At 54.6% G+C, this 25,738-nt stretch overlaps 8 protein-coding genes across 8 annotated transcripts; 4 read left to right on the top strand and 4 right to left on the bottom strand.

The window, feature by feature from the left end:
* The first annotated feature begins 1,120 nt into the window (after positions 1-1,120).
* Positions 1,121-3,227, top strand: M406DRAFT_93998 (uncharacterized protein). Its single transcript, XM_040926265.1, has 3 exons — positions 1,121-1,292; positions 1,531-1,628; positions 1,757-3,227. The coding sequence occupies exons 1-3, from the start codon at positions 1,145-1,147 to the stop codon at positions 3,140-3,142; spliced, it is 1,632 nt and encodes a 543-aa protein (XP_040772194.1). The 5' UTR covers positions 1,121-1,144; the 3' UTR covers positions 3,143-3,227.
* Positions 3,201-4,845, bottom strand: M406DRAFT_324658 (uncharacterized protein). Its single transcript, XM_040919900.1, has one exon. It carries the CDS (start codon positions 4,728-4,730, stop codon positions 3,651-3,653), a length of 1,080 nt encoding a protein of 359 aa, XP_040772136.1. The 5' UTR covers positions 4,731-4,845; the 3' UTR covers positions 3,201-3,650.
* Positions 4,846-7,633: 2,788 nt separating this feature from the next.
* M406DRAFT_353732 (uncharacterized protein) lies at positions 7,634-10,436 on the bottom strand (the record flags this gene model as incomplete). The annotated part of the gene is made up of 3 exons (XM_040922783.1): positions 7,634-9,918; positions 10,031-10,196; positions 10,390-10,436. 3 exons carry the CDS (start codon positions 10,434-10,436, stop codon positions 8,221-8,223), a joined length of 1,911 nt encoding a protein of 636 aa, XP_040772135.1. The 3' UTR covers positions 7,634-8,220.
* A 345-nt stretch (positions 10,437-10,781) lies between these two features.
* M406DRAFT_283106 (uncharacterized protein) lies at positions 10,782-15,436 on the bottom strand. Its single transcript, XM_040918503.1, has 5 exons — positions 14,854-15,436; positions 14,183-14,781; positions 13,712-13,807; positions 11,442-13,532; positions 10,782-11,319 (listed from the first exon to the last, which is right to left on the bottom strand). The coding sequence occupies exons 2-5, from the start codon at positions 14,556-14,558 to the stop codon at positions 11,132-11,134; spliced, it is 2,751 nt and encodes a 916-aa protein (XP_040772134.1). The 5' UTR covers positions 14,559-14,781; positions 14,854-15,436; the 3' UTR covers positions 10,782-11,131.
* M406DRAFT_358497 (uncharacterized protein) lies at positions 15,436-16,110 on the top strand. The gene has a single exon (XM_040923914.1). It carries the CDS (start codon positions 15,578-15,580, stop codon positions 15,875-15,877), a length of 300 nt encoding a protein of 99 aa, XP_040772133.1. The 5' UTR covers positions 15,436-15,577; the 3' UTR covers positions 15,878-16,110.
* A 4,767-nt stretch (positions 16,111-20,877) lies between these two features.
* M406DRAFT_343250 (beta-lactamase/transpeptidase-like protein) lies at positions 20,878-22,249 on the top strand (the record flags this gene model as incomplete). Its single annotated transcript, XM_040921853.1, has 3 exons — positions 20,878-20,977; positions 21,081-22,024; positions 22,121-22,249. The coding sequence occupies 3 exons, from the start codon at positions 20,878-20,880 to the stop codon at positions 22,247-22,249; spliced, it is 1,173 nt and encodes a 390-aa protein (XP_040772132.1).
* Positions 22,250-22,564: 315 nt separating this feature from the next.
* Positions 22,565-23,672, bottom strand: M406DRAFT_268404 (uncharacterized protein; the record flags this gene model as incomplete). The annotated part of the gene is made up of 4 exons (XM_040917936.1): positions 22,565-22,885; positions 22,970-23,180; positions 23,288-23,514; positions 23,580-23,672. The coding sequence occupies 4 exons, from the start codon at positions 23,670-23,672 to the stop codon at positions 22,565-22,567; spliced, it is 852 nt and encodes a 283-aa protein (XP_040772131.1).
* A 1,633-nt stretch (positions 23,673-25,305) lies between these two features.
* M406DRAFT_48035 (uncharacterized protein) lies at positions 25,306-25,636 on the top strand (the record flags this gene model as incomplete). The annotated part of the gene is made up of 2 exons (XM_040924350.1): positions 25,306-25,485; positions 25,580-25,636. The coding sequence occupies 2 exons, from the start codon at positions 25,306-25,308 to the stop codon at positions 25,634-25,636; spliced, it is 237 nt and encodes a 78-aa protein (XP_040772130.1).
* Between the last annotated feature and the right edge of the window lie 102 nt (positions 25,637-25,738).

Below are 25,738 nucleotides of genomic sequence, written 5' to 3'. Positions count from 1 at the left end.
CTGCAAGTCGGCCCGCACTATTGCCTGGCAAACCTATAATTTGAGCGGACGACATCACATCCTATCCATGCTCGGTAATTACAACAAAGGAAGGGTAGTTGGTGGACGTACAGCACACGACCAAGTCGCTTTCTAAAAGACTGTATAATATCTGAGCAATTTCACATACTCACACACGTCATGAATGCAAACGTATCAGTATATATGTATGTGAACACATGGAGGTGTGTGTGTGTGTGTGTGTGTGTGTGTATGAAATCCATAGTATATGGAGCAATCCAAATCAAAATTGGCAGGCTAAAAGGCTCCTAAGAACCTTTACAACGCGTAAGATTGGGCACGACTACATGCCTGCAATGCAACCAACACTCGGGCCATACCACTACCGTGACAACAAACATCTAGTACCGAGATCCGTATCCCACAGAGCACGAATGACTGCTGATCAAGTGGATTTTCTTCCCCACCCCATTGCCTGGTCCGATCCGGGGTGCAGGACAAATCTTGATCTGTTGACCTGCTCTTCCCGCTCCCCCACACAGCGGCTGCACGTATGCACGTCTGCCGGCCACATGACGGGCAAAAAAAAAAAAAGACCTAGATCGAGACATTGTTCTGTGTTTATTGTATGTATGCCCCCATCCCCACTACACCATAGAGGAACAAGACCCTCGGGATCGTGCAGTAGCACCTCACCAAGAACAGGTCACGTCTCCACGATGGTCACCAGAGAAGACAGAGAGGGGTAAGAATGAATTTTTTTATTAAAAAAAAAAGAGCCAAAAAAGCCAAATCAAGATGCATCAAGAGGAGCTATGATCTCGTATGTGTATATACCTCGGTATTATTACGATCTTGTATCCCCCGAGGATGTGGAGGTTCCAATTTACCACTATTGTATGCAATATATGATGATGACGGTGGATACTTAAGAAGTCCACTAAGTACCGTACATTAGCCACATGCCCGTGCTCACAAAAGCAAGTATAGCTAAATGTAAACTTCCTGGGAAGAGGGGAAAGGTACACATGCACACCGCCGGTTCGGACCTTGGCGGAGAAAGAAAAGAGATTCTTCTTCCCCTCGTTGTTCTTCCTGGTTCTTCTCCTCCTCCTTCTATCTGCTCTCCACTAGAGAATTCATCATGGTTAGACTTCGTGGTTATGTTGGGCTTGCCCTCGCAAGTCTCATAGGTTGTCTCAGCCGACAAGTTGAGGCCGTGGACGTTACTGTCAACCTGAACTACTCGACCTATGTAGGCACGGAGCAGCGTGGAACTGGCGTTACTCAATGTAAGTTTTTTTTTTAAGGATATGTGTGTGTGTGTGTGTGTGTGTGTGTGTGTGTGTGTGTGTATGCGTACACAATGTATGGAGTGGTCTTGTTGCTTCTTCCCTTCCTTAGTTATGTAGACCAGGCCAGTTGAAAACCGACTCTTGGCCAACTCTGTTATTTCTTTCATTTTCTCATAGAGTCTCAGCGAAGAGATACAGGATTTCTGAAGGCTGAATATATATGACTGTGAATTAGGGCTTGGAATACGGTACGCGGCGCCTCCTCTGGGGGACCTCCGTTTTGCTCGTCCTCAGGATCCTCTGTTTAACAGTACTGTACAAATCGCAGACCAGGTAAGTAGTTTACTTCCTTCTAGCCCAGCAGAAATATCAAAGAAAGAGAGGGAGGGGGGGAGAGAAACATCATCACCACCAAGACCAACAGAGACAAAACCACAAAGACTTACAAACAAATATCTAAGCATGGCCCATACTGTCTCGGCACAAACGTGCCATCCGACAACACAGCCACATCAGAGGACTGTCTATACCTCGACGTCTACGCGCCCAGCAACGCGACCACCAAGTCCAAGCTCCCCGTCTACCTCTTCATCCAGGGCGGCGGCTTCAACGTCGACAGCAACCCCAACCTGAACGGCACAGGGCTCATCAACGCCAGCGGCAACAACATGCTCGTCATCACCTTCAACTACCGCGTCGGGCCGTACGGCTTCCTCACGGACGGCGACGCCATCCCGCCCAACAACGGCCTCTTTGACCAGCGCAAGGTGATGCGCTGGGTGCAGGCGCACGTGGCCCAGTTCGGCGGCGACCCAGACCACGTCGTCCTGGGCGGCGACTCGGCCGGCGCGGCGAGCGTGAGCCTGCACCTGATGGCGTACGGCGGCCGCGACGACGGGCTGTTCCACGCCGCCGCCGCCGAGTCCGTCTCGTTCGCGGCCGTCTTCACCGTCGACCAGTCGCAGTGGCAGTACGACAACCTGGCGATCCGGCTGGGGTGTGTGGGAGGGGCCAGCCACACGCTGGCCTGCCTGCGGGCCAAGACGGCCGTCGAGATCCAGGATGTAAACTACAACATCCCGTTTCCCGGCGCCGCCGCCCCGCCCCTGTACATGTACAACCCTGTCATCGACGACGACCTGATCCGCGACGTGACCTACGAGGCCTTTGCCAAGGGAGACTTCATCCGGGTCCCCGTCATCTTTGGCGACGACACCAACGGCGGCACCATCTTCACCCCGTCCAACACCAGCACCCTGCAGGAGAGCAACATGTTCATCAAGAACCAGTTCCCCTACGTCTCCCTCGCCGACCTGGGCCGCGCCAACACCCTCTACCCCAACCCCAACACCTCCTGCCCCAGCACCGGCTGCTACTGGCGCCAGGTCAGCAACGTCTACGGCGAGATGCGCTACATGTGCCCCGGCCTGTACATCTCGTCCAAGTATACAGAGTACGGCGTGCCCCAGTCCTGGGCCTACCGCTGGAACGTCCAGGACCCCACCCAGGAGGCCGAGGGCTACGGCGTCGAGCACACCGTCGAGCTGAACGCCATCTTTGGGCCCGAGAACACCAACGGCGCCTCGCCTGCGAGTTACTACCCGGGCGGCATCAACGCGCCCGCGGTGCCTGTTGTGCAGGGGTACTGGACCTCGTTTATCAGGACGTTGGACCCCAACACGTATCGCCTGCGTGGGACGGCCGAGTGGGTGCCCTGGAATGACACCGCCCAGGGGAGGCTGTTGTTCTCGACCGGAGGAGGCACGGGGATGGAGAACCTTGCTGGGTCGGACCTGATGGAGAGGTGTGACTTTTGGTATGGTATTGGGGTAGATATTCGACAGTAAGATAGAGAGAGGGGGAGGTAGGAGGCGAAGTTGATGATCCAATGTGTGAATTCATAATGATAATAATGAAATGAATTGTTACAAGAATGGGAAGAAAGACAGATTTGAAAATCTCTTATACACAAATCGGTTGGGCATATACACACACACACACATACACACACACACACACACATATATATATATATATATGTCATGATGCCTGAAAGCATAGTAATACATGACATGAGGGAACCTCCATTGGGGGTTTCTTCCTCGGTTTCAATTGTTTCTTTCATCGGTGGTAAAGAAAAAGAACAAAAAGGTTGTTGTAGTTTTGAGGTTGGGGGGTTGGGAGGGAGGGATGGAGACACTGCATCTGGGCGTTTCCCTACAAGGTCCAAGGCCTGTCTGATGCACCATTTTCTCTCATAGAATAGTACATCGTCATGGAACCAAGTTATTTGAAAGAGGGTGAGAAAAGAAAAGGAAGAGAGGGGGGGGGGAAAAAAAAGAACCCCTCCCTCCTTCAAGTCATCAGCACCTGCGTGCCAAACACCCTAGAACAAGCAGCAATATCCCAAGTCTCCATGTCGAAGCCGTTCATGTCTCGCAGCTCCCACACCCTCCTCATAATCCGCATGGCCTCCCCGACGGTGCCAAACTCGAGCAGCGGCCCCATGCAGCTCGCCATCTGCGTAAACAACTGCTCCTGTTCCCGCGTCGCCAGACACCCCAGCACAAAAAACGGCCACGACAGGCTCCGCAGCACGGCCGGCGACGAGATGCTGTGCAGCAGCTGCATGGCCACGGCGATACTGCTGGCAGCGGCTTTGGTCGCGGCGGCCCAGCCCGTGACCACAACGCCCAGGTAGGCCGTGGCGGCCAGGGCCCAGATGCGCGTGACGTTGACCTGCTCGTCGGCGCGCATCTGCGGGCCGTCGGCTCGGTAGAACGACCTGAGCACGGCGGTGATGTCGTTGGGGATGCGCCGGCGGAGGCTCTCCCTGTCGAGGCGGGCGAGCCCCTGCTGGAGGCGGCTGTGGAGGTGGCTGCCGTGCTCCAGCAGCTCGTCGGGCCGGAACTTGCCCTGCGACCTGGACTCCTTCTTCCACGCGTCCAGGAGGGCGATGTCGCCGATGGTCATCAGCACCCAGCCCTGGCACCCAAAGAAGTTCTCCATGCGGATCTTCTCGCACGGCGGGCTGCCCTCCTCCTCCTTCACCATGATGCTGTGGTACTTTCGGAGCCGCGGTGGGCCCTCCAGGCACGTGCTCGCGATGATGTCTGTGAAGAGGAGCACGGCCGTGTAGAAGCGGAATGCGCCCTGGTCGCAGTGCCACACCACGCGCTCTGCCATGAACTTCTGCCACGACGGCCTGCTGAGCGCCTGCACGGCCAGCACCATGTTGGGCTTGCCCGTCTCGTCTGTGCCGTACTCGTCAAAGATCTCCTGGAAGATGGCCATGGCGGCCGACAGGTGCACGTTCCAGTCCGAGGTCCTGGCCATCGAGTGCTCGAGGATGAGCAGCTGGATGATGCTCTCCATGGTCTTGCCCTTCTGGAAGATGGTGGACCGGCCGTCCTGGCCCCTCTTGAGGTCCTCCATGTCCTGTTGCATCGCCTTGACCGCCGTGTCCACGTGTGCCACCAGCTTGTTCCAGATCTGCTGCGAGCACACCTGGTGGCGGTCACCGCCCCGCAGGATCACCGTAAAGAAGTAGGCGCTGAGGCTCATCCCGGAGTGGAAGAAGGCCGTGTTGCCTCGGAGCATCGCCAGCAGCCAGCTCCGCCCGCCCTCCAGGATCGACGGCTGGTAGAAGGGGTAGATGAAGGGGAACACGTAGTCCAGGAACGTGATGGTGAAGTCCGTCTCCACGTCGGCCGCCATCGAGCGGTTCCTGTCGTTGTCCAGGCCCAGCAGGTTCCACACTGTAAACTCGTGGGCGTGCACCGAGGAGAGCGGCGGCAGGCCCACGTAGCCATCGGCCACGCAGTCTGGACAGACAGGCCTGGGCGAGATGCCCGTGGCGGACGACGGCGGGCTCGAGTCTGGTGTGTGGCTGCTGGTCATCGCCGTGGCAGGGTGCATGTTGTGGTTGCTGTTGTTGTCGAGGAAGCCCAGGTCGCTCTTGTCGTCACGGTCTTCGGACGAGGACGAGGGATGGGCGCTGTTGTTGTTGGTGTAGTTGTTGCTGCTGTTATTGTGCAGCGACAGCAGGCTTGGGCGCGATTGCGGTGCAGGCCTCTCCTCGGGCTCATCCATGCGGACGCGGTCCTCGTGGAGCGTCAGGACCTGGATGTACTGCCTCTCGCGGCGTGCCTCGGAGCCCTGCCTGACCTCGGCCTTGATCACCTTGGCCATCTCCTCCTGCCTCTCTCCGCCGTCCATCCATTCCGGCCTCGCCTCGCTGTAGTGGCATGTGATCTCCAGCGCCGCACACGCGCTGCATCTTGGTTTTGTCCGATCACATTTCTTGCGCCGCACCCGGCAGGTCCAACAACTTGGTGGCTGCTGTTGGTGTGGTTGTTGTTGATGAGGAAGAGAAAGTTGTTGTGGTTGGTGTTGTAGAGACATGGGGTGCCAGTCTCCTCAAGAAGAGAGAGAGAGAGAGAGAGAGAGAGAGAGAGACAAAAGAAGAAACCAACAAAAAAAATAAAATAAAAGAATATTTAGATCAAGGATAGGTAGATGACTGATGGATGAGGAGTGGTTGTGGTGGTGGTAGTGTTGAGTGGTGTGAGTGGTGACCGCAGGAGGAGGGTCGAGTCAGCCACGAGGGGCGTGCGCCCGGAGGATACAAATTATAATAAAGTGTTGGTGTTGTCGGGCACAAAGAAGCTTTTTTTCGGTTTTCTCTTCTTCTTCTTCTTCCTCCCTTCTTGCGGTGTATGGAATGGTGATATGGCGCCGAGGTTTTGATTTTTTTCTTCTTCTTTTTTTGTCTTTGTCTTTCTCGTGTCTCTTCGTCTTTTTTTTTCTCCAGGAATCCCCGAGATTGCGCCTCAGCCTTCCAGATGTGCCCATCGCCAATGATCCAAGACGATCGATGTGATCCTCGGGGGGGAGGCTTCGCAGCTGAGCCCCAGCCTTGACCTAGCGTCTGAATAAGGTTTGTTATGCATTGGAATGCGAAACGAACGCTTCCCCCATCTGCGCCTCCTGCCAGGCGACGGGCAAGGTAACGAACAAACGAGCAGCAGTGCCTTGTTTCAGGGGTTCTGAACTTGGGACTGATCAGTAGGTTAGTCAGAGTGCCATATCGTGAGAAATAAAGTGTGTGTATGAGAGAGATAGAGACTGCGTATGACAAAGCGCAAGAGATAACGCAGTACATACTATGCAGCGAGTAAGTGTGTAGTCTGAGGAGTGAGAGAGTCAGGTAGTCTCCACTCGTTGCCACACACACGAACACTCACATACCACAGTATCTCTTTCTATGTATCACTTTTCCACCACGGGCAAAGACAAAAAGTGATACACATCTGCTCACTGTTCCACTGTTTTGTCGATGACCTCTAAAACATGCTGCTGTATGTAACATACATTCATCCTTCTACCACAGTAAGTTTGGACCTGCAGCAAGGGTTGCCACTTGGGTCATCTCGCTAAACTGTTCCAATTGTCTCCTCTGAGGGTCAAAGAAAAAACGACGATGTTGATCTGAAAAGAGTCAGTCACATACACACACTCGCTCTGTCTCTCTCACTCACACACATACACATACGTGTGCAGTCAAGTAGAGTGAGAGAAAAGGTTGTGCGTGCGTGTAACGGAGACGAACAAAAACGGCAAGAGAAAAAAAAAATGGTAAAAGTTAAAATTAAAAAAAAAAAAAACGCCTCGTCTCCTTACCGGAGAAAAAAAAAAACGGAAAAAAGAGAGATGCAAGAAGAAGGGAAAAAAACAAGGAAAAGAGAAAAGACTAACTTACCATCTCGGACACCAAGCCTCTCTCAACCATCCTGGTTCCCATGTGGCGGCGTAGTGCGGGCGGCAGACGACGTTGGGAATGGCACCGCAGCATTATCGTCATGAAAATGGTGCAACCCACCTCAACTGAAATCTCCACCACCAGTACGACTTTTTCTGTGTGAAGAGGAAGGGGGGGAAGAGAGGGTGCCACACGGCTTAGCAAGCCGGTGTCCCAGAAGCGGGTCTTTGTTTCCTTTTTACTCTGTCTCTCTCTCTCTCTCTCTCTCTCTCTCTTTGTCTTCTTTTTCCTTGGTATCCTTCTTGGTCTTGGCCCTAAGCCCCCCCTCTCCCCTCTCCCGCTCTCTCCCGCTCTCCCCCCCCCCCCACCCCTCCTTGTCGTAATATCGGCGACGCCTACCGAGAGTGACATGCCGCGACTCAGTTCACGGGGGAGGATTTCAGCTTGTGGTTGCTTCGACCTGCCAGAAATCGGATGGCGTTCGAGCTTGATCCAGGGTCAACGGTCGGAACATGTGGGTACACGGGATAGGCGGTGGGCAATGCTGTAGGGGTATAGGGTGGAGGTGGGCCCTGTGCACTGTAAATAGGTTTTTGGACAAAGCTAGGACATACTAACGATTGTATGTATACGGGGTTTTTTCTCGTTCATAGTTGCCCTGACACATTCTCAGAGGAACGACACGACAAAACTTGCCCAGAGCTCTCCCTCCTCCCAAGGCTGAGCCCCAGATTTAACCTGCGAGTGGTATGGTCTTGGTTGTTGTGCCCCTCAACTCGCACTCCAGATTGAGTGTCCGATGACAACTCATGTTTCCCGCTCATATCTCCGCTCACGTTTCCGACAATGTCCTGCTTGCTCGAGTACGGTCAAGACTGCTTGTGTGTGTGTGTGTGTGTGTGTGCATGCCGAGCTGGTATATCGCGCTGCAAACCACATCTTCGTACGGACGGGAACGGCCGCATGTCGGCGAGAAAGTTAGTAAACCTTGTCGCTCGTCGCGGCGTTCCCCATCTAAACCCTCTCTCTATCTTGTCTCTTCTATGTTGTTGTAACGCTACGGTGTCGGATGGGGCCTCAGGGCTCCAGATGCAGACATGTCAAACCGAACATCTAAAACCGGAGATCTCAATGCTGAACCTCCTCCTTGAATCCTTCTGAACCTTACTTGGTCAGAAATTTCTGGAAGCTGGACTGGTCGATGATCACGTTCCCGATGGCATTCAGCTTCTTCCTCCCCTCCTTCTGCTTCTCCAGCAGCTTCTTCCGCCTCGTGATGTCGGCCGCGTGCAGCTTCTGCAGCACGTCCTTGCGGAACGGCTTGAGCGTCTCCCTTGCGATGATGCGCCGCCCCACCGCCGCCTGGATCACAATCTCAAACATCTGCCGGTCCACGTGTTCCTTGAACTTGGCCGCCCAGTGCCTGCCCAGCCGGTCCACCTGGCTGGCGTGCACCACCCTGCAGATGGCGTCCACCGGCTTCTTGTTGACCAGCAGCTGGAGCTTCTGCAGCTTGCTCTCCCGCCACCCCGCGTCCTCGTAGTCCAGCGTCGCGTAGCCCTTGGTCGCGCCCTTGAGCTTGCCAAAGAGGTCGTCCACCAGCGCCGACGAGGGGATGTCGTACTTGAGGATGACCTGTGTGGCGTGGAAAAACTCGAGGCTGACCTGCTGGCCCCGGCTGCTCTCGCATAACTCGATGACGCGCCCGAGGTATTCCTCCGGCAGCGTGATGGTCGCGTGCACAAAGGGCTCATAGAACGTAGCTGCACGAGCCTTGTGGTTATCGTCGCTCGGGAACTCGGCCGGGTTCGTGATGATCTCCTCCTTGCCGTCTGTGTAGACAATCCGCGAGGGCACCGACGGCTCTGTGATGATGACGCTGGCGCCGTGCTCCTGACGCAGCCTATCCTGGAAGACCGAGCAGTGGAGACTGCCCAGAAACCCAAGACGCCAGCCCGCGCCCAGGGCTTCCGAGTGATCCTTTTGCAGGGTAATGCTGCGGTCGTTGAGGACGAGGTGGCTGATGCTCTCCGACAGCTTCGTATAGTCAGACTGGTCGGTAGGGAACGCCCCCACAAACACCATGGGCTTCGGCTCCTCGAAGCCAGGATACATCTCGACCGTGTCCTCGTTGCCCTGCGTCGTGAACGTGTCCCCAATCTTGGCGTCCTGTATCCTCTTCATGCCGGGGTTCATGAGGATATATCCGACCTGGCCTGCCCGCAGCACGGACTGTGGTACCGGGTGGGGATACTGGATGCCCACCTCGCCCACGGTGTATTTTTTGCCCGTAGCAAGCGAGATGATGGGATCACCAGCCTTGATAATCCCATCAAACAGCCTCACGAGCAGAATAACCCCTCGGAACGTGTCATACCACGAGTCGACAAGCAGTAGCCGCAACGGCTTGCTATCTTCCCCCTTGGGCGCCGGAATACGCTCAATGACAGCGGGCAGGAGAGCCTCGACATTCTTGCCGGACTTGGCGCTGACCAGCACCGGCCTGCCGCCCTCGTGCCCCTCGACGCCTAGCTCAAACGTCTCCTGGAGCTGCTCGATGGCCCTCTCGACGTCCGCCGTGGGGAGGTCGATCTTGTTGACGACGGGGATCATGGTAAGCTCCTGTGCAAAGGCCGTGTAGAAATTGGCAACGGTCTGCGCCTGGATGCCCTGCGACGCATCGACCAACAGCAGAGCCCCGCCACACGAGGCGTACGACCGCGTCACCTCGGCACGGAAGTCGACGTGGCCCGGCGTGTCGACCAGGTGGAGTAGATAGTCCTCGCCCTTGTACTTGTAAATCATGGTGCATGTTTGCGCCTTCACGGTGATACCTCGTTCACGCTCGACATCGAGTTTATCCTGGACGCCAGCAAGACAAGAAAGATATCATTAGCACCGGGAAGCTTTCCTCGAGACTTCATACTGTCCCTCTCAACAGAGTAGTATGACGGAAAAGGGGAAAGCATCATACAAGAATCTGTTTGTTTTCGTCACTCGCCGAGATGGTTCCCGTAATCTCCAGTAACCTGTCACTGAGCGTGCTCTTGCCATGGTCGATATGTGCGACAATGCAGAAGTTGCGAAACCGCTCGAGTGGGATGGCCGCAATTCGCTTCTCGAGCTCGCTCGGCTCCTTCCTGGACAGGTTGTAGCCCCTCCAGGTCGTCCTCGAGGGACATGTCTGTAGAATATGTTGGAGGGATCGAGGGCTACGAGGAAGCCACCAGCTAGGGCGGTGCAGGATCGAGGCGCAGCGGGCGGTCGTTGATGTTGAGGAGGACAATTCGCCCTGAGGAGAAGAAGGAAGTCGAATGATCTTCTTGTCATGACCCGCGAAGCTGCGCAGGGCGCGGCTTGTTCGGAAGGGTCGCAGACATTGTCGCATCGAAGCCAGCGACTGAATAGACCCGCGCATCCAATCGACGAAAAGGGAGGCGCAGGGAATGGGAAGATGTTAGGAGGGACCAAACATGGCGTTTTGTGTTCAACTTTTTTTTGGTCGTTTTTATCGGGAGAGTCGTCCAAGTTCCGAATCGGTTCCTCCAAATTTCCTCAATGTGACGACGGGTAATTTCTTATCTTATCGCGGCCAGGGTATCCCCTAATGATAGCCTCCCAACCAGCACTTGGGTTGAGTAGTACTTTCTATCAGTCCTTAGTACTTTAGACATGTTCAAATTGACATCACGACGAGTGCCAGTGTGAGGATAGAATTGCAACCTGGCATATGAACAGCAAATGCGGATTTGTCATTGAGACTGTATGCAGTTCAATGCGGGATATCTTCCTTCATAACACCAAGATTCAAACCCATCATTCGGCACCCAAAGAAACCAAAAAAAAAAAAAAAAAAAATCTCCCAAGGTTGATAGTGCCTCGCCCTGGGTGTTCAACTTCGTCGCCCGTAGTGCCCGTTATATAGATGCAAAAGAAGATAAGACGAAGACGAAGAAGAAAGGAAAGGGGGGAAGAAAGAGAAAAAGAAGAAGAAGAAAATATACGAGATAGCCATGCATCTTCTTCCTCGTGCCACTGAAGCACGTTGTAGACAAGACAGACAGTCCAGAACCAACTAGACAAGCACCCATTCACTTCCCCTTTTGATAAACTTGTCCAACAACATCGTCAAGTCCTGGAGCACAAAACGGCAGACATAGAAGGCAAAGAACTCGGCAGCGTGCCTAGTGCTGAGCTCAAGGCCCACCTGTGTCTTGTCTTGGTGTCGGAGCCCAGGGTCCTCGACTTGTCGGGCGATTTGGTCTAGAGAGAGAGAAAGAATCCTTGGTCAGCAAGGGGTTGATTACTCAAGAAGATGTGAATCACATGAAGAGTGAAAAGAAGGAAAAGAAGAAAGGAAAATTCTAAAAGAGCCACAAACGTACCTATGCATTGCGCTGCGTCGAACAATTTTGCCAGCGCGGCCATGTAGTGAGCATTGGGTCCGCTGAACTGCACCGCCTTCACGTCTCTCTTGCTTGGCTTAGAAGTGGGATAGTCCGTGAACGGCAGCGTGGCCAGCAGTGCCTCTGCTGCACCTGACTCCTTCCGACCTGTTCCGCCCTGGTACGAGTTGCTGATGGTGGTCGAGCTGGTCTTGCTCCGGAGCCGCTTCCAGCTGAAGGCCCCCTTTTGGCTGACCGAGTTGTTCCGCGGGATCGCCTTGCCATCCTGTCCATCCATGGCGCCGTCTGCGTCCTTGAACATGGCGCCTGCAGCCTGCACGCCCACATCATTGCCCAGCCGCCGGGTCAAGAACGTCTGCACCTGCTCGAGCACGGCCTCCAGGCTCTGCATCTCTTCCAGCACGGCATCTGCATCGTCCGTGTTCACCCTGTCGAGCTTCTGCAGGGCAGCGGTGAGCAGGTCGCACTGGCTGATCTTCTCCTCCAGGTTCTTGATCTTGACGCCTTTTGTGCGCCAGGCATCCCGCGGCACAAACAACTTGTTGCTGACGTACCCGCCCTTGGGGTGGCAGAGGGTCTGGTACAGCGCCCGCATCAGCCAGAAGGGGCGTAGCATCGTTTCCTTAGGACATGGCTCCAGAGGTACCGGAGCGCCATCTGACGTCACCGAGGGCCGCTCAGTCGGCGACCTGGGCGTATGAATATCGGCATCAAACAGGTGGTAGCCGCCAGCTGCTGAGGTCATACGATCCCGGAAGGCAGTAGCCACAGGCGTAGGGAGAGAGGGCATGGCGGGCAGGCGAGCCGCCGAGACGCTGTTGAAAGGGTTGGAGATGGGCGTGCCCGGAGAGATGTCCGAGTACTCGTCCATGTTGGAGACAGAGAGCTTCCGCGTCTTCATGTTCTTGAGAGAGCTGGAAGAAAAGTTCTTGCGGAGGGTGGGCGGCTTCGACGCGTTGGACGACGACCCAGAACGGCTGTCCGAGTCTTGGAAGCCGGTAGGCACAGGCGGCGTTGGAGGTGCCGCTTCGATGGAGATGCCAGAAGGGATGGGCGACGGCCCGCGGTGTGACGAGATAGATCGACTGGGGGCAGCCATTAGGGTCTGCCTCTGCTGGGTGATGAGGCCGGCGGTCTGGGGTTGCATAGTGTTCAAAGGCAGTTCCGGATGCTGCAGCATGGGACCCGCGGTGGCCGGCTCCCTGATCTTAGGCCCAAGCTGCTGTGTCTCGATCTTCAGCTGCTTGGCGTTCTGCCCAGACAGCCGACGGTCCCGCACGCTGTCTCGGCCACCAGAAGCGGGCCGCTGGGGCGGTAATTTTGGCAGCGACTGCGTCGGAGGTGGCGCAATTGGGCCCTGGTTTTTGAAAAGGGACGGAACTGGCGCGTTCTCCGAGACAGTGGAAAGGGTCGTGTTCGCCGCCGTGGGCGGGTTCGACGTCGCGGAGCTCTTCCATGTGCGTGACGCCTGCTCGCTTGAATCGGACTCGCGGGGAATGCGAGGTTTGGATGACTGCTGGCCCACGAGCGCGAAATCCTCGATGGCGTAGCCGTCGGTCATCTTTTCCAGGATACGCTCCTCGTCGTCGTCGGAATCAGACCCATCGTAGAATCCTTCCGGCAGCGTCTGTTCCTCTTCTTCCTGCAGAGCCCGCATCCGCTGGTCCCTGTCGCTCGCAAGCCTCTGCATCTCCATCTCCGACTGGCGGACACGTTCCTTGGCCAGCTGCACCTTTCGCAGTGCCTGGGCAACAACATCGTCCTCGTCGATAATATGATCGAGATTCACTTGCCGTGGCTGCTCGGCGGGTGGTACAGGTTCGTACCCATCATCGTATGCGGCCTCTATTGCGTCGTCAAGCGCTGCATCGAACTCGGCCTCGGTGTCGCCGCTGACCGCTCGAATGTGCTTTCTCCTGACGCCTATCGACGATGATCTCGAGTGTACCGATGACGCCGACGAGCCTCCCGACTCGTCGATCGGATCTAACCAGGAGATTGACTCGTGGCTATTCGTCCGCTGATGGCCCCTCTGCGAGGACAGATCAGGGGCCAGACGGTTCTGATCACCTGCGAATTCGTTTCGGCCGGGCGCATCCGGACTCACGCGACTTGGGGCTCTCACAGGGGAAATTGGTCGTCGCGGGGAAAGGGGTTGTGGCATGTACTCATTCTCCATGGGTCGGGCTAAAAACATGTCCTGATCCGCAGGCTGCGCACGGCGGGGTGAGCGATGGGAGAAGGAGGACTGAGCTCGGTCAAAGGGCTCCCCAAAGTTATTGTTGTTGGTAGTCGATGTCGTCGTCGTTGTCGTGGATCTCGGACCGTCATATACAGCCTTTGGGCTGCTGCCCGTTGTCATTTGGGACCGCCAGGCAACAGATGTAGGTCTGGCGTAGTTGGGCACGCTCTGCTGGCTGCGGCCAGTGTCCGACCGTTGTCTCGCTGGCTGTTGGACAAAGTCATCGGTGGTCGAGGCGACCGAGGTGGCCCTGGTCCGATAGCCCGTACTGGTACTTGCTGGCGTTTGGGGCAGTGCCTTGCCATCTTCTGCGTCTTCGGGGAGCATCTGATCCAGCTCCTCGATTCGGCTAGAGTACGTCTTGCGCTTCAGGTCGGACACTATGTGTCAGTATTGCTTGGCATGACCAGAACAACAACCGCAGATCAGAAGAGAAAGACAGGCGGGGGAGGAAGAAAAAGAAGGGCAGGAAGAAGACTTACGATGGCCTCAAGCTTTCTCTTATCATCATCCCCAGGGGTCCGCTGCAGGACCTGCTGCAGTAGGTCACAGGCCTCACAATAGGCAGTGCGGGCGCCGTCGATATTCTGGGCATTGTCGAGCTGGACGGCGGTGTTGGCCTTCTGCAGGGCCTTGGAGAGCATCGCCTTCTGCGAGGGCTGCTTGGCCCGGTCCCGCGTCCTGGGCGAGGACGCACTGTCGGTGCTGCTCTTCAGCCCCTGTGAGCGGCTCCTCTGATGGCCGCGGACAAAGGTGGAGGACGGGGCCTCTTCGGTGTGCGTCATGTTGGCGTTGACGTCACGATAAAAGGCAGACGTGGGTAGTGTTGGATCCGGCGTGGCACGGGCGGACATGGACAGGTATGAGGTCTCGTGGGCCCGGACAGAATCATCACCGAGGCGGCCCCCCAGGTCGTTCTCGGCCCTCGATTCCTGCCTCGACAGCACAGCCCGCTCGAAATCTTCCTGGTCCAGAGACGGCAGGGTCAGTATGGGAGGTAGGGTCTCCAGCGGCGGTATCGAGGTCTGGCTCTCCTCAATTACTCCGCCGGCGGTCGACGGACGGCCCTTGTGTAACCTCCTAGGAGACACGGCCTGGTTCGACTGCGAGAAGAGGGTGGTGGAATCGATGCTCATCCGCCGGGAGAACCTGGGCTTTGTCGAGGGTGTGGCATTCGAGGCACGGCTCGAGGCGGTGGAGATGGACCAGCGATTGAGATTTCGAAAGCCGTCGCTCAGGCCCCCCAGGCTACTCGAGCGCGAGTGCGTCCTGGAACCACGGCGCCGCACGTTTCTGGGAGAGACGGGCTCGTCGTCGCGTTCGTTCAATGGCTCGGCAAAGGGGGAGGCATTGAAAGGGTTGTAGAGAGGAGGTTGTTTGCGGCTGCCCTCATTGACGGTGATGCGAGGCGGTGGGAGCAGGGATGAGGTGCGCGGCAGTGCCGAGGCGGAAAAGCTCGACGACTGGGAGGGAGGGGGATAGTTGAGGGCGGAAGAGATGTGAGGGGCGGTATTGACAATATGTGAGGGCTTATTGTTGTTGGTTGGATAGGCGGCACCGTAGGCGGTCCTCGAGACGGGAACGGAGGAATCGTAGAGCGGCTGTTGTGGTTGATATTGTTGTTGATATTGTTGTTGTTGTTGTTGTTGTTGTTGATGATGTTGTAGAAATTGCTGCTGCTGCTGCTGCTGCTGCTGCTGCGGGTAGAGGGGTCTCCTGGAGGAGGAGAAGGTGGTCTGGGATGCAGGCGTGGTCGAGCGGGACGTGGAATTCGAGGCGGAATAGGAGGCAGAGGTTCCGGACAGATTGGAGGTTGAGCCGGCAGCGTTCAGGTGGAAGTTGTATGCAGAGGCGGGAAGGGATGTGGTAGCCGATGCAGAGGCGGGCTGCCGTGCATGTGGTGGTGCCTGGGAGTATACATGAGGTGAGGACATCTCTGCAGCCGTCTTGGGGGGATCGGCCGAGGGGGGGACCGGTGTCTCCCTCTTCTCCCGGCTTGTGGGAGAGAGGAAACGGTCCCGATTCCCTCTGCGTCACAAATTCTCGGTGGTTTATCTGTCTTGTCTGCTGCGTCGCGGCTGTTTGGGCGCCCTGGGTAGGGAAAGGGGGAGGGCGTTGTCGTGCTCGCTGGGTTGTGCCGTCTGTGACTGTTTCCGTGCCTGCGTATTTCTGAGAAGGACCCTGGACCGAGTTTGGCAAGTCTATGGCGCTTCACCTATCACGTCTTCTCCTCTCTTTGGGGGTTTTCTTTGTGTCTGGGCCTTTATCTCTTCAGCCGAACGATCAGACGGTCGATCCAATGCGAGTGGGCGGGCTGCAGCTTGCCGACCAGAATGCGCCCCCCCAGACAGGTTTACAGTAGCTGGGACAGGGAGGGCTTGAGGTTGCGCTTGGGAGGGGTGAGGGGTGCGAAAGAGGTTGGGAGATGGCTGCCGGCCAAGAAGAGGGCCGACAGAAAACAGCAGGTCGAAAGGAAGATGAAGAAGGCGAACGTGTGTTGTCGTTGTCAATCCTAGCAACCACAAGCGGTAATCTGTGCCGGAGAAAGGACGTAGATCAAGGAGGGAACAAAAGGCGATCGATCTCTCTTCTCCTGGTGTGTGTCTGTGTCTGTGTGTGTGTGTGTGTGTATGTGTGTGTGTGTGTGTGTGTGTGTGCGCCTTGTGCCTGTCTGTGCCTTGCGCCTGGGCCTGGACCTGGGCCTGGACCTGTAGTGGGCGCGTGCCTGCGTGAAGTATGGGGCTCTTGGCTTGTTGGGTCCAGGGGTGCCTGTGTTGAATGCCGACCTTGGGTGGCACAGAGATAGAGTGCGTGCGTGTTGCGTGTGCGTGAAGTGGCAGGGCTGAGGAGAATTTGAAAGTCGACCCTGACGAACAAACTCCCTCGAAAGTCCAGCGACGTTACAGGAGGGAAGACACGGGAGGCGTCGCAAGGTCGAGACAAGAGGATTGGTTGCTGAGAGCCTTCTTCTGATGCAGAACAAACGGTCTGCACTGCGCGGCGTTGCTGATCCTGCTGTTCCTGGTCCTGTGCCGTGACCCCTTGGTTGGGCTGGTGGCGGAGGGAAGGAGAAAAAAGGTGGGTGTGTCGCGCCTAAATGCGACAGGTTGGATCTGGATCCCCTTTCTTGACCTTGATAACGAACAAAGCTTCCCTCTTTTCTTGTCAGGTGGTAAATCCTGCGTGCAACACAACGTACCGTATCCTCTTGCAGCCGTCACAATGATGACCGTTGCGAGGAGGGTTCTATTTTTCCTTCCCTTTTTTCTCTTTTCTTTCTCCGAAGGATGCCTTTTGGGGGCCAGGGGGACCGGCACGCTGCAGGAGGATGACGGTTCCGGGTTGCAAACTGGTCTACAGCACGTGTACGGGTACGGGTACAATTATCGAGAAAGGGGTCCACCCACACTTCCGTCAAGCCTTAGTCTGGGTATCGGGTTCAGATCCAGCACAATGGTGATGTGGTGCTATGGTCATGGCTGAACCACGAGCGCTGAAGGATGGGCGCCTCCTCCAGTAGGTGCCACCACCACTTACTGTATATAGGACTGTGCCTGCGCGGCAGTTAACGTCAGTGGGGCGGGGCGCAAGGGGTGGTGGCCAGGGGGGCGCACACACAGACATGCCATAACTACTGTACTGGTAGTACTGTACCATGTACTGCAGTAGTATAGTCTTTTTGACAGCGTCTGCTATAGGGGTTCCAGGAGGCACAGACGTGCGCTGTGGGGTGGGCGTGGGGTCAGCCGAGACTTTGGTACTACCACATAGTATACTCTGCTATGGTTTGTAGTACTACGTATACTTGAGTGATCTGTAAGAGGCGTGTTTGTGTGCGAGAGAATGAGAGTGGTATAATTCAATGAGACTTGGCCATTTTCTCTTACGATTTTTATCTAATTAATTACCGGTATCTGCTGCGATTAGGTGCAGGAGGGACGCTGAGGCTATAGAGTCAGTATACTGCTGCAGTGTATATCTAGGGAAGGGGGTTGACTGGCTGGTTCGCCCTTCCTGTTTGTTGGGTCGCCCCTGGCGAGCCCTCCTCTCCTTGCCCGAAAGTGCCTGACCCAGTACGCCCCCCGCCCCCCCCCCTACCCGGGTGATGGCGTGCAGCGCCAATCTACGACCCCAGCTGCAGCAGTATCTGCAGTGGCTTAGGTGGCTGCAGCATGATCTTTTCCCTTCCCGCAGCGGGCGCCTTGTGTCTGCCACCACAAAAAAAAAAAAAAAAAAAAAAAGACTGCAGATCGTAACCCACCAGGCATTGTGTGTTACGTATGGAAGAGGCGCTACGCCTCCTGACTGGCCCGTAAGCACTGCTAGCCAGGGGCACTTACTTCCGCATCCAGGGCCCCCAGAATGCCCACCCAGCAGTATATTGGTAAGAACGGGAAGATGGGTACCTGCAGGTACTCTCCTATAGGTGACTCCGGCAGTGTAAGGGCTTGGACTTGTCAGTATGGCCCCTTTTCCCACGTTGTTTGTCGAGCTTACTCTCTTTCTCTCTCTTTTCCACCTTGGGTTTCTTCATATGCAATTGCTCCTGCCTCACAAAGTTGGTGAAGATTTGGGCCTAATGTGAGACTCCCTCGAACCTTTTGTCCAGAATCCTTGATCATCACTCGGATGCACCCTGCCAGAGCATGAAGACACAAGACTTCCTCATTTCCACCCGCCTACCCATATGCCCGGCCAATGCCCTCCCTGCAGCGTAACAGGGAAAAAATTACTTTCCAAGTGCCGAACCTAGTGTGAAATGCAAGAGGCTTCACTAAGGACACTAAATAATAGGCAACCAGAACAGTCCCGTACTTTAAAAAAAAAACACTCAGTCCAATTGGGGGCCGTCCAAATATCGTCAGCACCAAATGGGAGATGCAGGATCTGGTGTTGCCAGGTTCGGCGTATTGTTCAGCTTCAGAGAAAAGGGGACGATATTTAGGGCTGAGGGGCAGGTTGATTCCTGCAAGGGGTCTCGTGGCAACACTGCATCATAATGATGATGATGATGATGATGATGATGATGCTTGTGGCTTTGCATGGCGTATTGAGAGAGTTCCTCTCCTCGTCGTACAAGTTCACCTTGATTCTACAATGGAAGAAAGTAAGTACTCCTTCATTATAGTACCCCTAACATTAATTGCGGCCAGCCCAGCAGGCAATCCCCACCAACGTCGGTACTCCTTGTATTTGGTGGAGGGGTTGCTTGTCCAGGTCCAAAGTCTCTTATCAAATACTGCAGCAGGGTGAAGAGATTCGGTATCAAAACCTACGGTTGGCCCTGGAACGCGCTCCCTCCCTAAAACAGAATTGTCCGGCTCTGTCAGCCTGCTCACTGGAATTTCAGCCAAACTTCAAAACGATCCCCCGTTTCACAGGGTCAAACCGGCTTGGAACGTCACGCCACTGAATACATCATGTCTACCATACAGTATTATTCCCGAGAAACCTCGCTCTTCTCATCCCCGGCCTTGCAGGTTCGCGTGTCGCCCGCCGCGCGCTTCGGAATTAATCAAACACACCTCGCCGACGGCCTTGTAAAGAAATCCGACCTCGAAATAGCCGGGTGTATACATGATCATTGATCTCTAGGCCCGTTTTCATTCCTTCTTTGTTCTTCTTTCCCTTCTCTTTTGTGACAGTTTGGTCGATCCCCACGGCTATACCCACTATCATGCCACACATGTAGTATACAGGCGTGACAGGGCAACACCCCAGCTTGGTCATTGCCGGGACTCGTCGCCGGTGTGAGCCTTAATGAAACAGGGTAGCTACGGGCGCGCCGTCTAAAGAAGCTCCCATGATCTGCGAACTCTGCTGTTCGTTCCCACCTCGACCATACAAAGACCAGCCATGCGCGCGCCCAGTCTGCAGCCCGGCAGCCCCGTCACTTGAAGTCGTCCTTCGGCTCGGCACGGCAGCAACGCCTTCCGTCGCTGGGGCCTCTCTGGTCTGATCTCCTGCGAGGCTTGACTTCAGACCAAAGTTAGGCCAGCCGGAACTTTCCTTTGCCCTGTGACATCTGTTCTTAATTATTAATCTTAATTTCAAGTCCCCAGTCTAGACATATGCTCTCTTGTATCCAATCCCTGCCTCGAGCCATCACTGCGGGCAACTCGCAAGTCGTGGGTCAAGCATTCTTTTACCTTGAGGCGCTGTAGTATATGCAATGAGTTAGAAGCAGGTGGCCCCACTCCCGAGGTCTCATACTGAAAGATCTTCGATATGATTCCAGTTGACAGTCACAGGCGTAGAATGGAGAGGTCTTGCATGAGAGCAGGAACTGTTATTATGAGAAGGAATTAAGTAGAGGCCAAGAGAGACACTCACAATACTTCTCCAGAAAGCAAGATGGACTACTAGGGGCTCAACCAGCAGCGCACAAGAGTATTACAAGTTTCTTAGCATTACTACTGTAAATGAGTTCCTCAAGCAACAGTCCACAGGTAATGAGCACAATGTGGTAAGGTCTACGAGGAAGGACAAGCCAACCCACGGCTTGTCATGTGCCATGTAATACAATGTTACCTGCAACAATACTATATCAACCACACAAGTCTGTCAATCAGAGCTACTGGACACATACTTGAGTAGCTAATCATCAAAGCAGCTTTCCACTCAGTTCCACACAAATATTCATGATGATTCCGGTCTTCGGGGCTGCCCCATCGGAAGTATAGTCCGACCAACTCATATCAACACACAGGTGCGTAAATTTATCAGCTCGACGCAACTGACCATTGCACCACCCTGAGAATGACGATAGCGGCATATGGAGGGGCTTCTGAGTTGCTGACAAACTTGCAGTGTGCTCACCTGCATACTATGGAACTTGGTAAATTATTTCAGGGAAATATTGCGCAGTCTGCGGCTGAAGACTGAATTAATAATGGATGCACTACCGTACTACACTGCGTTCGTCGGCGGGTCATCGGGCATACAGTACTGACACATCATCCCCGGCCGGGCCACCTCGGTTCCTGTGGCCTATAATTCCAATATCTCAAGATCGGAAACTCTTGAGTCTATATTACTTCCTACCCTGCACAAAAATAAAAATAAAAGAAGAAGGCGACTATCAGGCTATACGTTACGGAATTTTTATTTGCTCCTCGGCCGCCAGAATTCATCCAGAAAACACCTCCAGCAGGTGTGAAAGAGAGAGCGCGAATGGAGAAGCTCAACGAGATCCTCGCAGCCTACGTTGCCAAGGGAGATTCGACCAAGGGCAAAGTGCTCGGAGCTGCCTTCACCGTCGTGAACAGAGATGGTGAGCCTGAACAAGAAGACATCCCCCATCGTCCGTAAAAGAGTAAACGACAGGCAGCTAATTTTCGGGCAATTTTCTTTTCGTCTTTGTCACCAAAATCAAGGCGTTCTATTTGAAGGCTCAGCTGGCCGTGTTGATATACCCCGAGACTCAAGCCCGTGGGGCTCCGACACCCTGAGCTGGTTCGCGTCCATGACCAAACTCGCCTCGGCCATCTGCATCCTCCAGACCGTCGAGCGCGGCCTCGTGACCCTCGACGAGGACGTCCGGCCCCGGCTTCCTTTTCTCCAAGAGGTGCAGATCCTGCGCGGGTTCGACAAGGCCGGCAACCCCAACCTGGAGGCCAACCCCTCGCCCATCACCCTCCGCCACCTGCTCACGCACACGACAGGGCTGGGCTATGACCTCAGCGAGGAGCCCCTCATGAGATGGCGCCGCAAGGTCGGCAAGGACAAGATCAACATGACCATGACCATGGAGGGCTACTCGACCCCTCTCCTCTTCCAGCCCGGCACGGACTGGATGTACGGGACCTCGGTCGACTGGGCCATGTTTGTGCTCGAGAGGGTCACCGGCCAAAAGGTCAGCGAGTACATGGCCCAGAACATCCTGGTGCCCCTCGGCATGAACGAGACGGGTTTCTGGCCCAAGACGCTCGGAAAGGAGCCTGTCGGCATCCCGTATCGAGGGTCCGGCGGGGTTCTGGCCGGCGCCCCGTTCCCCGTCCCGGAGGAGCACCCCGTCGAGAGCGGAGGCGCGGGACTGTACTCGACCGCGAGGGACTACGCCAAGCTGCTCCGCGCCGTCCTGCAGGGCAAGCTGCTGAGCCAGGAGAGCATGGACCTGCTGTTTCAGCCTCAGCTTGACGAGGAGCTGCAGATGCGGTTGATAGACAGGGTGGGGCCTGCGCAGTTTCTTTATTGCCCCGAGTATCCGCCGGGGATGCCCATGAATTTTACATTCGGCGGCTTGACGAATCTCGAGGATATTCCGGGCAAGAGGTCCAAGGGAAGCATCATGTGGAGTGGTTATGTCAATCCTCGTTGGGTACGTTTCATTCTTTCTTTTCTTGTTCTTTCCTCTTGCGCCTTGGTTTCTCTTTATAAGAATCTGTGAATAATCTCCTAACGCAATTGTGTGCAGTGGATCGACCGAACGAACGGAGTGGCAGCCGTGCTCCAGGTATCCCTTCTGCCATTTGCTGATCCCATAGTGGCCAGATTGTACGATGAGCTGGAGCGTGCTGTGTATGAGGGCCTAGTGGCCAAATAGAGAACGATTCAGGGCGGAACTTTTCTTCTTATTGCAAAGAACATTTAAAGAGGCGGATTGTTGTCCTTGGAGAGGCAGCAGTCAATTTCGTTACTTCTTTTCTGCGCAGAAAAGTAGATGGGCTCATTCTCTCCTTTACACAAAATATTTCCATACAGGCTGGGGGTTTAGAATTTGACCAAAGATGCACAGTATAAGCTTGATACTTAGATTAGGCATAAAATCCATATCCTGAGCGCCAAACAAGCCCACCTCAGAGTGTGTTTGGAATTGCATGACATTCAGGACGGGCTTTAGCCCAAGCACTTGATCTTCCTATTCATAGATGACAAGAACCCGCACCTCAATACTCTGCCTATCTTCTCCACCATCATACGCCGCATCTCTGAAAGCAGAGTGCGGTGCCCGTCGAGCTACCGAGGTGTCCGAGTCGAAGCACTTGATCAGCAGGACCTCATCGGGCTGCTGAGCGCCCTTGTAAAACCACCGATGGTCAGGGTTCGGTCTGACAGTCCAGGTCTCAGCCACCGAGGTGGGTTTGATCACCGATGCCGCCACCAGATCATCATCGCTGACCGAACTCGCATCTGCCACCGCGATAGGGTCCTTGAAAATGGTCTGGATAGGACGCCAGATCTGAGCTGAGAGGTTAGACTCGACAAGGAAGCGCACTGATTGCGAAATTCAGACTGAAGATAAGTGCTAGGAAATCTGACTGACATTGATGATCTGGTATCTTTGCCTGAGGAGATCATCTGCTTCGTCCGGCAGATGCTGTCGCAGGGCCAGCTCAGCACCAGCATACGACTGGTCGACATGGACCCTATGAAGCGGTCCCGCGTTCAGACGGTTGTTCTTCCCCAGCTTATGCCAGTCCGAGGGTCCGCGGCGGACTTTGTGGTCAAAGAGAACGACACGAGAAGCGCCAGTGCTGCACCACGTCGAGATCAGATCATTGACCAGATAAATATTTAAGTATTACTGCAGTTGTGATATGTGCAGGCTAAGATCAGTGATAAACTCTCCAGTGAAGCTCACATCTTCTTTACCAACTGCTGGACTTCAGCAAAATACACATTCTCGATTGACGTCTTGTCAAGGAACTGCTTCTCGCTGCTGTTGTGTCTGACGAAGCAGAAACCGTGGTCATCAAGGTTGAACTCAGCTTCGCAGCCAGCGACATCCTTGATGGTCACATCTACTTCGATATAAGGACGTTCATTTGTCACGGTGTTACTGTTCAGGACTGTTAACCTTTTCACAATCTAGACTCATTATTCAATGAGCATGAGCCCCAAAGAGGTGGGAAGTCTACTTGCTCGCCGACCACAACAGGAAGAGGAAGAGTTCCGTCTCCTGGATCGTCATAGTACTTCAATTTGGTGCGCACATCCCGGCGATTCTCCCTTGGCGAAGTCGGCATTGCGATCAATATAAGCATCTCATGTCGTGGGTGCATGCGAGCTACAGAGCGGCAAAGGCCAGAGAAAGAGACAGGTTCAATTCGCACAGCATATTCCCCATGCTGTGCTTACTCAGCGCTTCTGTATGCCTCCGCATGATTGTGAGTACTACAGTAGTAGCCCTATGTGCATACCTGTTTTCTCTCCTCTGTTTCGTGGCATTCACCCGCTCGAGCCAGCACAATAAACATGGTCTGAGGAGATCAATGTGGGTGTGAGTTACCTGTCTAGGTATGTCATTGGTGCAAAATAAGACGTGTGAGAATCGAGCTGGTGACTATGATCGAGAGGAATCTCTCTGAAGGTGCGTTGTCAGCGATGCAATGGAGCCTTGGCACTGATGACGAGGGGCTCCGAGGGCGCACACAACCAGCAGCCGCCTGTTTTGTTTTACTTGTATTTCCCGGCTGCGATGCAATGAACTATGCAATTCAATGCACTGGAGTGTACTTATCAATGTACGGTAGGCATACATGTTCTGAAGAACAAGATTGTGCTCTGCTTTCTCTGATTGGTACAGCAGTAACCACGCACCTCGCTGGGCACAGTACATACTGTACACGTATTCAACTCCATATTGGCCCTCAAGTTTTCGAATTGTCGCACTTCCACCTGGCCCATACCCAATCAATGACCAAAAGCCCACTTTACTTCTGAGCCCATCCCATCCATTCGCCCTTCTTCCTTCTCTCCTTCTTTTCAGCAGAGCATCAATGCATTCGTTGGTTGTCCTACCTTCATCTACGTAGAAATGCCAACAAAACAGGGATGACACCCCATTACATCACCGCCCTAAGCCACGCCCCCAGCACGCTCACAAGCCCACCCCAGCCAATGGCGTATTATACATCCCAGCCGCCATGACGTCGTCCCGAGGCGAATAACCTTAGGGGTCGCGATTTCAGGGTTCTCCCGCCAAAGATTCAGGGTCCTTCTCTCTCCCCGTCATGCGCTAAGGCTGGTTACCAACAATGTCACCCGGCCAAAAAGACACACAAACAACACTATATACCCTGAAACTTGGACACGCTGGCAAGCCGTCAGCTACGTCTAACGTAGGCTAGCCCCGATTCTACCTGCCCAGCCCTGCCAGCCTGTTTTTTTCTCTCTGTTCTCTAGTTGTCGCTTTCTTTCAAGGGTTGTACGAAATGATGGAAGGCGCACGTCAGGATCCTGGGGCAGGATGCGATAAGCATGAACTGGCCAATGAAAATGGGACCAGGGTTGATGTTCTCATACGCTACTTGGCCAAGAAACCTGGGGGGCGCGTGCACAGCTCACGGTCTGGAACATGAGATCGACGTGTCTGGCTCGCCTGGCTGATGTCAATGGTCGTCATGAGAGAGGGAGGAGATGGGGCCGAAGAGGCCTCAACTGTGTGACGCCTGTATCCTCAGCTGAAGATATAAACTCTGCCTTGACCCATTGTCTTCATTCAAACTTAAAGAAAGACATCAACACTATAGACATACAACCATCAGAACAATATTTGATAAAAGAGTTATCAGAAAAGATCTCTTCCTTGATACACCAGACTCCTACCATAAAACACAAACCACACACAACACATCCACCCCCCAATAAATATCCAAAATGGCCCACCATCACCACCACAACACCCGGTCCACCCGCACCACCACCACCACTCGCAGACGTGGTCTCTTCGGTCGCAAGAAGGTTCACCACCAGAAGCGCAAGCCTACCATTGGCGACAAGATCGCCGGTGCCATGAAGAAGCTCAAGGGCTCCCTCACCCACAACCCAGCTGAGAAGGTACGAGACAGACCACACCGTGATCACCCCATCGCCATCATCCTCAAATACCCTGCGAGGAACAAATAGCTAACAAATCCGCTTCTTCATACAGGCTGCTGGTACTCGCCGCATGCGTGGCACTGATGGTCGTGGTAGCCACCGCTACTAAACACATCTGTTCAGATTGTATTATAAAAACTTTGTACGATATGAATGTGTCCACATCTTGATGGAGAAAGGAAGAGCGAAGTCTCGGGATGAATTAGCGGCA

The sequence above is a fragment of the Cryphonectria parasitica genome (assembly GCF_011745365.1).
Source record: "Cryphonectria parasitica EP155 unplaced genomic scaffold M406scaffold_9, whole genome shotgun sequence".
Classification (NCBI taxonomy): Eukaryota; Fungi; Ascomycota; class Sordariomycetes; order Diaporthales; family Cryphonectriaceae; genus Cryphonectria; species Cryphonectria parasitica.
Note: the sequence above shows the minus strand (reverse complement) of the source record. Positions and strands in the feature narration are given on the sequence as shown.

Coding starts and splice junctions, on each gene's coding strand:
- M406DRAFT_324658 (XM_040919900.1), bottom strand. CDS start 4,730: ATGGAGGACCTCAAGAGGGGCCAGGACGGCCGGTCCACCATCTTCCAG.
- M406DRAFT_283106 (XM_040918503.1), bottom strand. CDS start 14,558: ATGTCCGCCCGTGCCACGCCGGATCCAACACTACCCACGTCTGCCTTT. Junction 13,533..13,711: donor GAGCCCTTTGACCGAGCTCA/GTCCTCCTTCTC, acceptor ACGAATTCGCAG/GTGATCAGAACCGTCTGGCC. Junction 11,320..11,441: donor CGACGCAGCGCAATGCATAG/GTACGTTTGTGG, acceptor CTCTCTCTCTAG/ACCAAATCGCCCGACAAGTC.
- M406DRAFT_93998 (XM_040926265.1), top strand. CDS start 1,145: ATGGTTAGACTTCGTGGTTATGTTGGGCTTGCCCTCGCAAGTCTCATA. Junction 1,293..1,530: donor TGGAACTGGCGTTACTCAAT/GTAAGTTTTTTT, acceptor ACTGTGAATTAG/GGCTTGGAATACGGTACGCG. Junction 1,629..1,756: donor CTGTACAAATCGCAGACCAG/GTAAGTAGTTTA, acceptor CAAATATCTAAG/CATGGCCCATACTGTCTCGG.
- M406DRAFT_358497 (XM_040923914.1), top strand. CDS start 15,578: ATGCAGAGGCGGGCTGCCGTGCATGTGGTGGTGCCTGGGAGTATACAT.